Source organism: Medicago sativa, chromosome 6 (genome assembly GCF_051527215.1).
Source record: "Medicago sativa cultivar Bolivia chromosome 6, Bolivia_mono, whole genome shotgun sequence".
In the NCBI taxonomy this organism is placed as follows: Eukaryota; Viridiplantae; Streptophyta; class Magnoliopsida; order Fabales; family Fabaceae; genus Medicago; species Medicago sativa.
The window spans coordinates 84,983,872-85,000,617 of record NC_140754.1 but is presented as its reverse complement, the minus strand read 5'-3'; the positions used below and the strand labels follow the sequence as shown (position 1 = coordinate 85,000,617).

Sequence of the window (16,746 nt, the reverse complement as noted above, 5' to 3'; positions counted from 1 at the left end):
AGGCATGTTGTTAATGTTGCAAGATATATGAATGGAGACTACTGCACAGTTAGTTAGGGCATCATTCTTGGGGATGCAGGTGGACATCCTAATGCATATTCTAGCGAGTATACTTTTAGAGGACGAGTGACTCTGTCTTTTCCCACTTGTGTTGCATTGCTGACAGAGTTACTTCTTATAGCAATCTTTACCTGCCTCTTGAAGTTCGGTCTGGACATGGTTCTATAGCTTTAGGTTTTATTTAGAATGTTGTATTATGTTCCTCTACTATGGAGTCTACGACTCATCATGATATGTTAGAAGAGGTTGTTATTTTTTATTTTTTTACACAATTTTACTTGTTTGTGGATAGCAAGGAGGGACTGCTTCTCCCCCTCGAAATCCTTATGAGATGCTATTATTGAACTATGATCGGTAGTCACTAGGTATGAGTGTATGTTCATTCTTTGATAGACTGGACATAGAAATCACAAGCTCTGTGATGCTATCATTGCTATTGAATACCTCATTTCCCACAGTTATGCAAAGTCTTTTTGATTTGTGAAAGGTAAGGTTGAACATGGTGTTGAATCCAAGTCTGAGCTTTTGAAAGGTCTGTCATATTCTGCAGATACTAATTTGATGGAACATTTGTGTATCTGTATCTTCTCTTGATATACCATAAATATGATGAAGGGTTTAGTATGGCAGCACCTGCGCACTTTTTTCATAATGACAGCATATCATGTTCATGAGTATGGTTCATAATTCACCTTTTAAAAATGAGAAATACATCTATTATCATTTTTTGAAATATCTATTTTAGTTGATGGCCTCAGCTGCAAACCAAGACTTCCAGGCCAGCAACAACTGTGATTTGATATGTGTTTTGGTGAGGTTTGCAATGAAAATCAAGCCATGAATTGTGACCATGAGAAGTTATGAATTCTTGCTTAGGCTTGCTTCTTATTCAAGTAAACTAATTCCTAGAATTCGAGAAATCTATCAGCACACGAAAGATGAGTAGATTTAGAAAATAGTTTACAAATTTGGTTTTATATGAAACTACTTTAAGTCTTCACTCTTCACTTCATTGTATTTTATCCATTTTGTTTCGCTTGACTCCTGGTATTTTTGATTAAACATTTTGCATAGAAAAGTGAAGGAATCAAGAAACCAGTATGGTTCTTCACATTTCCAGAGGGAGTGTTGATCAAGTGGTACCTATTTGAGATATTTTCTCATTTTTCAGTTTCTGTTCTCTGTTTCTTTCCTTCAATGGCTAAAACTAAAATCCTATTATTTGGATAATTTTAACAATTTGGAGGCCTTTGTAGGAACCTGTGTCACCTCTGTGGCTCAGATATATCTCCTACGATTTTCTATATATTTTTCATACACCAATTGTTTTCTACTGAAATATGTTTATGCTATAAAAAAAACAATGTTACTAATCTTTGATGATCCAAGAGCAGCAGAGGAGTAGGCTGAGTAGAAATTCAAACATTAAATTTGTCTCAGTATTCATAGTTTCTGCACTAGAGGGGTAACCTTGGTGCAACTGGTAAAGTTGTTGTCATGTGACTGGAAGGTCACGGGTTCAAGTCCTGGAAACAGCCTCTTGTGTAAGAAACATAGTAAGGCTGCGTACAATACACCAATTGGTGGGACCCCTTCCCGGACCCTGCGTATGCGGGAGCTTTAGTGCACCGGGTTGCCCTTTTTTTTAATTCATAGTTTCTGCACTATGTATTTGCTTGAGAAACTTGAACCTGTTTGCTCTGTAATTGCTGCCCTCCTGTAATTGCTGCACTATGTATCAGATTCTTGTGGTGTTAAGTCATAGACATATTGTAGCATATTGTGCATTAATTGTGCTTAAAATTTAAGAGCTTATTCCTTGTTGTTAGTCTAGTAACAGTTTTATATGGTAACTACCCCACACCTTTGGGTATCCACTCTTAAAAAAGGACTTGGACATTATAATAAGTAAGTATACTAGCGAGTATATTTTTACTTTTCCACCTGTTGTTGCAGATAGAGTCATTTCCGATAGCTCGATGATGCTATATGTCCTTTACTTTTCCTCCTGGAACCTTCGTAACTGACCATTTGATGGGCAGTGATAGTAGCAGTTGTCCCAGCCACAATCCTTTAGATAAGGATGTCAGCGAGGTGATCTTGTTTGGTTTAGAAACTTCATTTTTAGAGGGCATGGAAGTTTTAACCGTTAACCATAATTGTTAAATTCTATATTTGTAATTAATGATATTTTTCTTATTAAAAAAAGTTTTGCTTCACTAGTTTCTGGTTTATGTAGACTAAAAAGCCAATTCTTGGAGAAAAATTCTGCATGATAAGGATTATGAATGTTGAATTTGTCTACCAATTAGAGCATCAATCAATAAATGTAAAATGAGAATGATCATATTTTTACATGTGAACACAATTAGAATTTCAATCACATATAATGCATTCTTTGTGCTTAATATTGACGAACTTAAGGCTTAATGTTAATGTCCAGTTAAGTGAAATTGAACCAAGCAACAACAGCTTATGTATGTTCTATAAAAGCTGGATAGATGTCAACCAAGCAGCAACAGTTAAGTGAAATTTACAATGGTAATTTAAGTTGTTCTTGGCTTTGTACTCCGGCCTTGAAAAGGATTCAATCTCTTCCATCATCATGTGGGATCGAATTGATTGATTAGGGAGGAAGCGTCCAACAAGGCAGATGCGAGGGTCTGTGATTTGTTTGGGGATTTCATTTGGTTGGAGTTCAAGTTCATCCTCTTCATTGCTCAAAGAGAGGTGATGAAGAGATGCCATGACAAGAGGTGAGTCAGTCAAGGAGGATAATGATAGGGTTACTTCTCACAAGGAGAGAGTGATAAGGATACTTCTCACAAGGAGAGAATGATATTTTTACTAGTTTTTTTTAGAGCAATGTTATTTGGACATCAATTTGATTGACAACCACATTGACAACCATATTTTTACAAGAGAAATGATATTTGAACATCCATTTTCTGACAATTTTTGTGACAACTTTCTCTGTCATACTTACATTACTTTTTAATTTATCTCTCTATTGCTATGGTTTTCGTGTAAATACTATTTTTTTTTTTTGTAAATTGTGGTTGTCACATAAGTTGTCACCTCAAATGGGTGTTCAAATAACACTCCTCTTTTTACAAAGAAAACTATGTGTTGACACGAAAACCAAAACAATAGAGAGAGAGAAAGTAAAAATATAATGTGAGTCTGAGAGAGAAAGTTGTCACAAAAGTTGTTAGAAAATAGTTGTATAAATATAATTTCTCTTTTTTTTAGAGGGTATTTTTACTAGTTTTTTGAGGAGCCAGTAAAAATACCCCCCCATAAACGTATATATCAAAGTACAAAATTATTAAAAATCCAGTCCCCACTCTTTTCTTCTTCTTCTTCTTCATTGGAGTTGGAGAGGGTGTTTTAGGGTCAATTTTGACTTAAAATTACCTTCTCAAATTAATTTTTATGTCTTTTTCATTAAACAAGTGATATTTATTATTTCTTTTTTATATTTTTCTTTTTTGTGATTTTGTCAACATGGTACAACATTGATACCGTCCTAGTATAGTGTTATTTTTTTTTTTTTTTTTTTTTATGGAAAATGTTAACCAGTGTCATCGGGGCACTAGTCAAGGAATTATATAAGGAAGACACAAGAATTCACTAGGGGTGGGCAAAAATATCCAAAAACTGAACCGAACCGGTTAACTGAACCGAACCAAACTAAAATTAACTGAACCATTACATTGGTTATTGAACCGAACTGTTATTTTAAAAACAGTTCATTAACTGAACCGAACGGTTAACCGAACCAAACCGAGCTCAATTAACTGAACCAAACCATTATTTTCTGACCCCAGCATAGGAACCTAAATTTCTGAAAGTAACTTAACCCAACACAAACAAACGCAGGGGCAACACACATGTTTCGTTTCACTGCACGCACAACACATCACAAATAAGTTGAACTGAAAAGTGCTTTTACTCTTTCTTCTTCTCCTTCTCAAACAAACAAACCATTACGATGGCTTCTTCTTCACTACTTCCTTTTGCCTCTGGTTCGTAACCTTTCTTCCCCATTCTCTTCTCTTTTTCATTTTCATCATTTTTTCACAAACACCGCTTTTTTTTCTTTTTCAAATGTTTGGATTGTTGTGTAAATTTTTACAGCTTTCATGCATATGCAGTACCGTTTTATTTTATTATTGTGTTGTTATGTGTGGAATTTAAGGTACTTTTGATTTCATTGACTAATTGAATTATTAATTCTTCACAAATTTATTGGAATACTTGACTAAAATAGCTTATGAATATGATGTTATAATTTAATTTTGATTCGGTTAATATGGTTCCCTAAAATAGCTTAATTTTGGTTTTGGTTCAGTTCGGTTCGGTTAATACAAGTAAACGGTTAACCGAACCATAACTTTGGTTCAGTTCGGTTATTTCCAAACCTTAAACGGTTCGGTTCGGTTATTTCGAACCATTTCAACACTTCGGTTCAGTTCGGTTCGGTTAATATGGTTAACCGCACCATGCCCACCCCTAGAATTCACCATCCCAGACCTGTTATCTATGTTGTTTTCAAATTTGAGGTTTGTTTCTTCCGTCTCCATATTCATCCCCAATTTTTCAAACCCTAATTATTTTATTCGTTTCCTCTCTACTTCTTCTTCAAGCTCAACACGGCTATACTCTCAATTACATCATCACCAAGATGAGGAACACAATCTCATTTCATCATTCGATCGAATTCTCAACATCAACCCAACACCCCCCATCTTTGAATTTGGTAAGATCAATTGTTACCATACTGCCATTTCACTTCATCGACAGATGGAATTCAACGGAATTGCTTCAAACTTAGTCACTTTGAGCATCTTGATCAATTGTTTTTCTCAATTGGGTCAAAACTCTCTTTCTTTTTCTGTATTTGCCAACATTCTCAAAAAGGGTTATCACCCAAATGTCATAACTCTGACCACACTTCAGAGCATTGCACTTTCATGACAAGCTGGTAGCGCTTGGATTTCGTTATAACCAAGTTAGTTATGGGACCTTGATTAATGGGTTATGTAAAGCTGGACAAACAAGCGCTGCTTTACAATTGTTGAGACGAGTTGATGGGAAATTGGTGCAACCTGATGTGGTAATGTACAACACCATTATTGATAGCATGTGCAAAGTTAAACTTGTTAATGAAGCTTTTGGTTTATACTCTGAAATGGTTTCTAAGAGAATTTCCTCTGATGTTTTCACTTACAATGCTTTAATTAGTGGATTTTGCATTGTTGGTAAATTGAATGATGCAATTGGTTTGTTCAATAAAATGATATCGGAAGAAATCAACCCTGATGTGTATACCTTTAGTATATTGGTTGATGGATTTTGCAAGGAAGGAAGGGTGAAAGAAGCTAAAAATGTGTTAGCTATGATGATGAAACAAGGCATCAAACCTGATGTTGTTACTTACTGCTCTTTAATGGATGGATATTGTCTGGTAAATGAAGTGAACAAGGCCAAGAGTATATTCAACACTATGTCTCATAGGGGAGTGACTTCTAATGTTCAGAGTTACAATATCATGATTAACGGATTTTGTAAGATTAAAATGGTGGATGAAGCCATGAAACTCTTTAAAGAAATGCATTGCAAAAAAATTATTCCTAATGTGGTAACTTACAATTCCCTTATTGATGGTTTGTGTAAATCGGGGAAAATCTCTTATGCTTTGAAGTTAGTCGATGAGATGCATGATAGAGGTCAACCACCTGATATAATTACTTACAGTTCTATATTGGATGCTTTATGCAAAAACCATCAGGTTGACAAGGCAGTTGCATTATTAACAAAATTGAAAGACAAGGGTATTCAACCAGATATGTACACATACACTATTCTTATCAAAGGACTGTGCCAAAGTGGAAAACTGGAGGATGCACGTAAAGTTTTTGAAGATCTTTTGGTCAAAGGCCATAATCTAAATGTCTATACATATACCGTTATGATTCAAGGGTTTTGTGACAACGACTTGTTTGATGAAGCATTGGCCTTGCTGTCAAAAATGGAAGAGAATGGATGCATTCCAAATGCTAAAACTTATGAAATAATTATCCTTTCTCTGTTCAAAAAAGATGAAAATGATATGGCAGAGAAACTTCTTCGTGAAATGATCGCGCGAGGTCTATTGTAAGACTGAAACTATTTGATAGCATCATTTCATTTTATGTACTTGCCTGGAAAATAAACTTTTTTTATTGTTTTTGTTAACTGTGTTTACAAAAACCTTTATACTTCTTGTGTATCTTCCATTTCGATTTCTCTATATGATATTGTCTTACCTCATTGAGAGTTTCATCAATCAATTATGAAAGTTGTGCACCCTCTTATCTGCAGATTTGGATGTTAGTATACCTTTCTGCTTTGAACTTGACTGAAACTTTGAATGATCTGAACTGTTGTATAGACTAATTTCGATGGAAGGGTTGCCTTAACAAATGATTTCATAGCCAGCATATGGGTAAGCAGGACTTGGTGTGTTCGTTTAGCTAAATGAAATTGCTGCATAATGAGTATCTATTGCCCCATTACAGCTTCATAGTCAACTTAAATATGCCTTGAAAGAAGTATTGAGAGCTAGAAAGGTCATGAAATATAGTTGTCCCGCAGAATCTGTTTTGCTGCATAATTCAAATTTTTTCAGTATTGAGACAGAATTTCTTAATCATAATTGAACTTAAGAAGTACCAGATGTAGGAAAACAGGCTGATTAAGATTTGGCTTGCGGAGCCTATCTTATGGATTCTAAATTGAGTTGGCACAAAACAACTAACAAGTAACTTCATTTATTTTATCTTAGTTATACTTGTACTTTTACATAATTCTAATCTTAGGAAGCTTAGCTATTTTAGAATGCTAAACTTAAGGCTGAAATGCTAAAACTTAAATGAGTAACTAAGGTCTGGCCTTGAAATTGTTTGGTCAGTAGAAATATAGTTTAGAATTTAGAAATTGCATGCTTGTAGGAAGCATGATTCTATTTCCGACATAATTGTTGATTTTGATGTTAAATTTGATTCTTGGAAATATTATATGTTGTTTAAAGCTAATTGAAATCTTGCTTAAATGAGATCTATGTTTCGATACACGTACTGTTAAGTCATAGACTTATTGTAGTATATCATGTATTCATTGTGCTTAAAATGGAAGAACTTAAGGCATGTTGTTAATCTTGCAACATATATGAATGGAGACTACTGCACAGTTAGTTAGGGCATCATTCTTGGGGATGCAGGTGGACATCCTGATGCATATTATAGCGAGTATACTTTTTGAGGACGAGTGACTCTGTCTTTTCCCACTTGTGTTACATTGCCGACAGAGTCACTTCCTATAGCTATATGATGCTATATGTCTTTGACTTTTACTCTGAATGCATCAATGAACCCTTGTGTCATTTAATGTGCAAGGAAAAAGGCTTATTGCCTTTTCACCCGTTTCTTCCAAAGAAAAAGTAATCTTTACCCGCCTCTTGAAGTTCGGTCTGGACATGGTTCTATAGATTTAGGTTTTATTTAGAATGTTGTATAATTATGTTCCTCTATTGTGGAGTCTACGTCTTATCATGATATTAGAAGAGGTTGTTATTTATATTTTTTACATAATTTTACTTGTTAGTGAATTGCAAAGAGGGACTGCTTCTCCCCCTCGAAATCCTTATGAGATGCTATTATTGAACTATGATAGGTAGTCACTAGGTATGAGTGGATGTGCATTCTTTGATAGATTGGGCATAGAAATCACCAATAACTTTTTTTGGGGCTGACTAAAAGCATGCTCATTTTGCATTGGTGGGTGAAGCTTCAACATTATCTAAGTATCATTGCTATTGAATACCTCATTTCCCACAGTTATGCAAAGTCATTTTGATCTGTGAAAGGTAAGGTTGAACATGGTGCTGAATCCAAGTCTGAGCTTTTGAAAGGTCTGTCATATTCTGCAGATACTCATTTCCTAAATATGGTTCCTGGTCTTTATCTTTGATGGAACATTTGTGTATCTAGTATCTTCTCTTGATATACCATAAATATGATGAATGGTTTAGGATGGCAGCACCTGCACACTTTTTTAATAATGACGGCATATCATATTCATGAGTATGGTTCATAATTCACCTTTTAAAAATACATGTATTATGATATCAAAAAAATAAAAATAAATACATGTATTATCATTTTTTGAAATATGTATTTTAGTTGATGGCCTCAGCGGCACACTTAGACTGCTAGGCCAGCAACAACTGTGATTTGATATGCGTTTTGGAGAGGTTTGCAATGTGCATCAAGCCATGGTGTGTGACCATTATAAGTTATTAAATATTGCTTATGCTTGCTTCTTATTCAAGTAAACTAATTCCTAGAATTTAAGAAAAAACTTTAAGCCTTCACTCTTCACTGTAATCGAATCATTTTGTTTCACTTGAATCCTGGTATTATTGATTAAACATTTTGCATAGAAAAGTGAAGGAATCAGGAAACCAGTATGGTTCTTCACAATTCCAGAGGGTGTGTTGATCAAGTGGCACCTATTCGAGATATTTTCGCATTTTTCAGTTTCTGTTCACTGTTTCTTTCCTTCAATGCCTAAAACTAAAATCCTATTATTTGGATACTTTTAACAATTTGAGGGCCTTTGTAGGAACCTGTGTCACCTCTGTGGCTCAGATATATCTCCAACGGTTTTCTATATATTTTTCATACACCAATTGTTTTCTACTGAAATATGTTTAGGCTATAAAAAAAACAATGTTACTAATCTTTGATGATCCAAGAGCAGCAGAGTAGGTTGAGTAGAAATCTGAAACATTAAATTGTCTCAGTATTCATAGTTTCTGCACTATGTATTTGCTTGAGAATCTTGAACCTGTTTGCTTTGTCATTGCTGCCCTCTTGTTAGCCTAGTAACAGTTTTATATGGTGACTACCCCACACCTCATTTGGGTGTCCATTCTTAAGGATGTCAGTGAGGTGATCTTGTTTTGTTAGCCTAGTTAACCATAGATGTTACTTTTGTAAATTACGGACTACACAATATGAAGTAATTTAAAGAATTACTATATTACTATAGCCAGGATGATAAACATTAGTATGTTTTATTTATTTTATTTGTAACATGGAACCCTAACTTTGAGGATCCCAATAAACATTATTGAAAGATAAAATGCATATATTTTTTTTTATCTTTTATGCATTATATTAGAGAGGCTTTCATCAAGCTTGTTGAAATTTAACTTTAAGAGGAACGTCACTTAAAGCCAAACGCTTATTCCCATTTTCATCAACAAACACTCCAACATCCTTACACATATGCTTGAAAGACTGCACCACACTAGGGCAAAACACCATCTTATAAGCATCACCATACTTCTCAATCTTGAACCAATTATTAATGGTTTCCCATCCCGGATTTCCAACAACACCACCAATAGTAATAAACCATTGTCTCTTAGAAACATTAAAACGATCAAGCTTCCACACCATGGAATGGTGTAGACAAGTTGGACGAGATGAGAATTTGATGTTTAAATCAGTTGAGACACGAATGACACCCTTCTTTGGGTTAACGGGTGTAAAGGTTAGTGGCAATGCTTGATATCTATCAACAACCACAACATCAAGAGGGCAAGTTTTTCCAATACTTGCTAGGGCAAGACTTGAACCACTACTTCTACATTTACCATAAGGTCCACACCTGTGAATGGGTATAACCGGGATAATATAGTAATTAGCATCAGCTCGGAGTTTCTTGCCTAATGTGTCGACCACTTGTTCATTTGAAGCTTCAGCTGCTCCAAGAAGTGGTTGTGTGCTCAAGAAGGCAAAGAGAAGGACAAATGATATCAATGTGTTTTTCATTGTTTTGTATGATTTAGGTGATTGGTAATTAAGTTTGGTTTGTGATGGATGAAGTTTATGGCAATTTGAAGAATATCAATTTATAGAGGGAAGTACGTACTTACATTTTCTTATCTATGGGTAACCTAAACAATTTCCACACTTTTAATTAAGGCCAAACTTTTGACCAATATGCAATACAATTGGCATGTTGTCACCAAGATATTATAATAGTAATCCTATTTAAAAACTCACCAGCACAAACCCTTTTGATATGAATACAATTGGCCCTTTGAAGGGTTATTTCTTTATATTATTATCCTTTGATGACTTTCAATTAATTATAATATTTGGAGAGTCTATTTTGAATATAATATAATTGATATGAATGCAGTATATTGATTTTGAAAAAAACTAACCAAAGGAATAATAGCCAGACTTATTAAACGGTCTATCTAAGTATCTAGTAAACAAGCAAGTACATTTGGTACATATATAATTGAATATCTATCTAAGGCACTAGCCAGACTTATATCATATGCAGAACATGACAAAGTTTTTTTCTTATCTATTGGATTACAATATGCTTAAACCGCTGAAAAGAAAAACTAACGTTTAATTAAACGACGTGTAGAAACACAAATAAAATCAAATAATTCAACTCACTAACAATTGATTCACACAAAATTAAACTATGTCTACTTAAATGATGTCTATTTAAAGCTACTATTTATAGCTTTCGATTCTAAAATTGTACATAAATTTAAACGATGTCTACTTAAAGCTTCTATTCGTAGCTTATGATTTTAGAATTGATTCTAATTAACACACAAATTTTTAATTCAATTCACTTTTACATAAATATATTCAAACATAAATCACTTTTTCAACAACTCATTTTTAGTAAGAATCAATTTTAGAAAATCAATTCACTCAAAAACAGTTTTTGTCAAAGTAGAATGAAATATATAATTAAAGTTTTTTTTGTTTCATATTGGTCTCTTAAATTATAAGTTACTAATGTTAAATACTTTGACTTTAAACTAAAAGCACCAATAATAGTATAAATGACCTAATATTATAATGTTTTTTTTTCTTTTACCGAATAATATATGATGTAGGAGGGTTTCTTAGTAATTTTATAGTATTTTATTTTAGCCAAATCTTAGTAGTTTTCTAGAACTTTCTATTATTATTTCGTTTTATTTTATTTCAGCCCACAGGTTTGTTATTTCTTTCACTATATAAGCAGAACTTATGTAGCCTAAGAGGCACACTTTTTGATTCAATAAAATTATTCGAGATTTTCTCTCAATTATGGTGGATTCCGGAAACCCTTATTTTGATAGGTTTGTTGCTTGCAACCCTATTTTCACAAGTTTGTCGCTTGCAAACTTGTCCTTTTCTATCTAGGTTTAGCGCTTGCTAACCCTACGCTTCCGTACTGCGTCAATATATTTTCATTCATTTTATATATCAATGATTAATTTCGCATGAATAAAAGGCAAGTAGGCAACAAGTTGCGCTGATAGGCCATTTTGGATAGAAAAATCAATCCTCGTAAACACAACATTCATGGACCTAGGAGTCATGACATTGATGTGCATGACCCTTGGAACCATATGTAGAAGGTCAACGACCTCTAGTGCTAGGAAGCCAGAAGTGTCAAAAGCAAATGATATAAGAGCATGTTGATTGTTAGAACACGCTTTCTCATGTTTGGCAACTTTGCTTGACACATCTTTTATGATATAAGTGTCGATCTTCTATCTAGTGGGTCAATCCAGAAGTTCACAAGCCCTCCTTCTTCGCTGATATTCCCGCGCCTTAATATATCACAAATTACATCCCTAACAAAGTCATGTATGTACTTAAAGCTAGGAAGCTACTTACAATGAACTACATGCTCCCTACAAGTATCCAGGCATGCCTTACGACAAACATGACATGCCTTATTAATAGAAAATAGAGGAATCATAAGGCGATATCTAAGGATAATATGATACTTCACTTGTGACATATGCTGACCTAACCCATCAATCAGGATAGCTAGAAGAAAATCCTAAGCATGTGCTGCTAGCAAACACCCCAAAACGGCCTTCTGTCTAGTGGTCATGTCAAACTTAACTTCCATATCTTGAATTTTTTAACTAAAAAGGGCACTCACCAAAATATGTTGTGCTTTAGGGGACGATGTCCTTGCAAGTAAAACTGCTAATGTCAAAATCTGGAATTGTACCACAAAGATCATTTAAAACAATATCAAAGATTGTGTCCATATCACTTATCCTACTATCTCTCAAAATATGATCTTATAGCAGCCATAATTATGCCCTGGAAGCCATAAACGTGTATGAGGAAGCCTCTACTGCTGAGTACAAACTCAACCCCCCCAAACCTAATAGGTATGGAAGCCAACCTCCATTGAAGGTTCCTAAAGAAAGGACCTCCACCAACCACAATGTCCTCAACCACTCCACGCAACTCTTTATCAAAAAACATAGCCGCTTCCTCCATGTGAATCGGCTGGCACGTCCTTAGGCCAAAGAAAACTTTGGCGATACCCTTGCACGATCGAAGTAGAAGAAGCTCACTCTGAGGATCTCATAACTATGGAAGAAAATGCATTAACTCAGTAGCCTTTAAAGTTCTCTTCATGGCAAGCCCCTCGATAAAACATGTTACTCGGCTAACAACCCTTCCGAGCAATTTTACCCCTAATGTCCGCCTCCCAATATCCAAAAGGAAAAAACCCCCGGATGCTTATTACCATCACATGAAGGCCAAAAGATCTCAGTCTTACGAATATTCAATTCAAGACCCAATTGTGGCAGAGAAACCCGAATGATGTCTAGAGCTTTAGCCACCTTCTCTGAATCCCCCTATAAGAGTCTCATCATTAAGATACCAAGCATGAAGAAGAAGCTTGCAACTATCTCCGATCTGATGAATAAGGGGGTGCAACATAAGAGCAAAAAGGAGTGGCCCTAATGGGTCGCCATGTTGCATTCCAGTGGCAGACATAATATGTCTATCACCAAGGTATAATCTCGCTGACTATCCATAAAGAAACTCAACCCATAAAGAAGTAAATGGACATCTCAATCTCACGTCACGTAGTAGTGCCGACTTGTCTACCAAGTTGTAGGGATTCGAAAAATCTATTGTGAGCATAGTCAAAAAACCATCTTCATGTCCCAAGCTCAACACTCTGTTAGCACTATGCAAAGTGACCTCTTCTCCACCTAAAACCCCAATACCAAACTGAAAGTCATTGAGATATTTACCCATATCTTTATAATTTGAGTTTCAACCAAGCTGAATTTATGTTATTGTGGATGTATTTATGTTTATAATTTTCTAGTTTTTAATCATGACACCCAAAAAAAAAATAAACAAATGGCAAAGTCAATTATCATGGCTGTCACGCGCAATGAGGCTTATGGGAAAACATGTGACTACTGCTTGCAATTAACCCACCACCACTTTTCTTGGATATATATGGCTAAAACTTTTATCAGATCAATTCTCTGGTCCCATATTTAAAGTAATTTAAATCACATGCTTTTAGAAATGTATTTTTTTGCCAATAAACTATGCAGCAGAAATGAACTTGTGAACAACACGAAAAAAAACCTTTTTCCATGGCTTAATAATATTTAAAAACTATAAAACAATGGTTCAAAATTATTTGGATAAAAATAATTTAGAGTTTGGACGTAATGAATCAAAAAACTTATAAAAATATTTACATTTAAATTCTTTCAGAGGATTAGTGGAGCTCGAATTCGAAATGTTGAATCCAAAACATGTCTTTTATCACCAGATCAAATTTTGAAATTAAATATTCAAGATTTTTAGTATAAACATATCTCCATAATAAATAGTGTTAAATATTTATCATGGCTTAAGTAACTCTGATAGGGCAATTGCACATTTCTATGAGATATAGTTGGCCAGTCGGTTGAAAAATATACGATTGCATAATGATATGATTGATGACATTCTTGAAACTTTTTTCTCACTTCAATTATATAGAGAGAAAATATTGATATATTGCTTGTTTTCATGTCCCACAATGACTCACCTCTGTCATCATCTTCTACTAATCGACCCTAAAGCAATGTCCTCGTGAGATTAGCTCAATTGGTATAAACAATGCATAATATATGCAAGGTTCGATGTTCAAACCCCGACCACTACTAAAAAAAATCGACCCTAAAGCACACAAAACTTATATTCCATTTAAGTCCTATAAATAGGGACATACTCTTTCTATAATCATTCATCTAAATCTATTCTTCTAATTCCATAGAGAAACATGAAAACCTCATTCTTAGCATTTTCCATCATCTTTTTAGCCTTCATTTGCAAAACCTTTGCAGCCCCTGAACCAGTTCTTGACATTTCAGGCAAGAAAGTAACAACAGGTGTGAAATACTATATTTTACCAGTCATAAGAGGCAAAGGTGGTGGTTTAACAGTTAAAAATGAAAACAACCTCAACGGCAACAATAACACATGTCCCCTTTATGTTCTTCAAGAGAAGCTTGAAGTAAAGAATGGTGAAGCAGTTACTTTCACACCTTATAATGCTAAACAAGGTGTGATTCTAACCTCAACTGATCTCAACATTAAATCCTATGTAACAAAAACTACATGTGCTGAATCACAAGTTTGGAAGCTTAATAAAGTGTTGTCGGGGGTGTGGTTTTTGGCTACAGGAGGTGTAGAAGGTAATCCGGGTTTTGACACCATTTTTAATTGGTTTAAGATTGAGAAAGCTGATAAAGATTATGTGTTTTCTTTTTGTCCTTCGGTGTGTAAATGTCAGACTTTGTGTAGGGAACTAGGGTTATATGTTTATGATCACGGGAAAAAGCACTTGGCTCTTAGTGATACAGTCCCATCATTTAGGGTTGTGTTTAAAGGGCTTAAGGGAAACAACACTAGAATATCATAAAGAGAAATGATATTTTGACAACTTTTGGACAACTTTCCCTCTCATACTCACATGATGTTGTTATCCTCTCTCTTCCTTTTTCTCTCTCCATTGTTTTTGACCAATAAGAAGTGAGAAAAACAACGTTGTCAACAAAGTTGTCATCAAATGGATGTCAAAATATCATTACTCTATCATAAATGCACTTATGCATATCATATGGTTTTATTGATGGAATAATCTCACTAATAAGTGATCAGGGGCTACCTGTGTAAGGTTTAGTAGGTTTAGTGTGGCTATCAGACTTTTTTTTTTTATAATATCTAATGTCTAAATTTTGTACTATTATATATCTTTAATTTAGAAATATAATTAGACGTGATGCATTGGCTTAGCACTCAAGTGCGTGCTTTCCTAACTAATTGTCCTAGTTTCAAATCCCAGCTTTTGTCATCTTTTTTAACGGAAATATTGACCAGTTACACAAACTTTAAAAAATAACTCATCAACTACTCGGCTATAGTGTCTAATGTGTTTTAATAGTTGCAACATCATGATATATTAAAAGTTTGTAATTTACTTATAAAGCGGATATCCTTTTTGGGTGGAATTTTTTACTTCAAACTTACAATTCATTTAAAATATTTTATCTTTTTATAATATTATTTAAGTTATAATTAAAAAAAAGGTTAAATTCCATTAAAATATGAACAATATTTATTATTTTTAGCGTAATTTATTTTGCTAAAATAATTAGCCACATTGATAATTTCCTTCCTGATTCACCTCCTTCAGTGATCATCCCATTTTCTATCACTTGTTCCATCTCTACTTATTGTCCATTTGTCAGCAATGGTAAGAGTTCGACTTAAAAAGATTAAGTTCAAATCTTCTCAACGATGTTGTAAAAGGGGCATAATTGTCACTTTAATAATTAATAGTTTCCCTCCCAACCTCGTCACTCTAAAAACATCCACCTCCCTACCTAAACCAAGTCTACCACCCCTATTAATCAACTTTCATCCATCAAATGTTCCAACACCAGATCTGAGTCTAGAATATTATCCACGACCACCCCATCCGAACCACACCACTACAACCATCCAAACCTGCACCTCCTCTACCTCCCCAACCATCTCGGCGCATAGCTAACACCACCATAACAAACAACCACACAAGACCAACGTGACATCATCGCGACACAATCACCACATCATGGTGACATCACCAACGAGACTTCCACCAGAAAACTGACTCCCAAAGGCCGACCAGCCGCACCAATAACCACCTAACACCTTCATAACAATGTGACGGAATGCCACTTGAATCACAACTCTAGAACCTCCAACAAGAAGTTGTTGTGAGCAACACCAAAAAACAACTTAACTTCGAACACCGTAAGGCATCAACAAAATAAACACCAACAATAGTGCCACCCCTCAACAAGGCAATCCAAGGTACAACCAAATAAACACCAAACCAACAAAATAAAACACTAAGAAAAAACACCAACATAAGCTTGGTACGTGACTCAAACCCTAAATGCGAAACATGTGCAGCCAGTCCCTCCTGAACATCAAACTCTACCACGACACACGGGCAGGAAACCACCGGATCCGGATCAAGTAAGCCCAACAAAAACCCAAATTTCAATAGAACGCAAACCGAACCAACCAAACTAAAAAATGCAAAAAACTGTGTTTGGTTCAGATGTATTCGGATCATTTTTTTTTTTACTCAACCACGTGATTCGGTTCAGTTTACAATTTTTATTATACTAACTGAACCAAACCAAACCACAACATACGAGAAACAATAAATAAACTATAAAATTTCAATTAAAACATTTAAAGAATGATAAAATCGTAGTCTTATGCATTG

At 34.6% G+C, this 16,746-nt stretch overlaps 1 protein-coding gene and 2 pseudogenes across 2 annotated transcripts; 2 read left to right on the top strand and 1 right to left on the bottom strand.

Annotated features, from left to right (window-relative positions):
• The first annotated feature begins 4,462 nt into the window (after positions 1–4,462).
• LOC146917600 (uncharacterized) lies at positions 4,463–8,186 on the top strand. Its single transcript, XM_085719431.1, has 4 exons — positions 4,463–6,219; positions 6,805–6,813; positions 7,500–7,597; positions 7,970–8,186. The coding sequence occupies exons 1-4, from the start codon at positions 5,183–5,185 to the stop codon at positions 8,071–8,073; spliced, it is 1,248 nt and encodes a 415-aa protein (XP_085575557.1). The 5' UTR covers positions 4,463–5,182; the 3' UTR covers positions 8,074–8,186.
• Positions 8,187–9,162: 976 nt separating this feature from the next.
• On the bottom strand, positions 9,163–10,008 carry LOC146917599 (kunitz trypsin inhibitor 5 pseudogene; annotated as a pseudogene). Its single transcript, XR_015015785.1, has one exon. The product of XR_015015785.1 is annotated as a kunitz trypsin inhibitor 5 pseudogene (transcript).
• A 4,178-nt stretch (positions 10,009–14,186) lies between these two features.
• Positions 14,187–15,283, top strand: LOC146917598 (kunitz trypsin inhibitor 5 pseudogene; annotated as a pseudogene).
• The last annotated feature ends 1,463 nt before the right edge of the window (positions 15,284–16,746 follow it).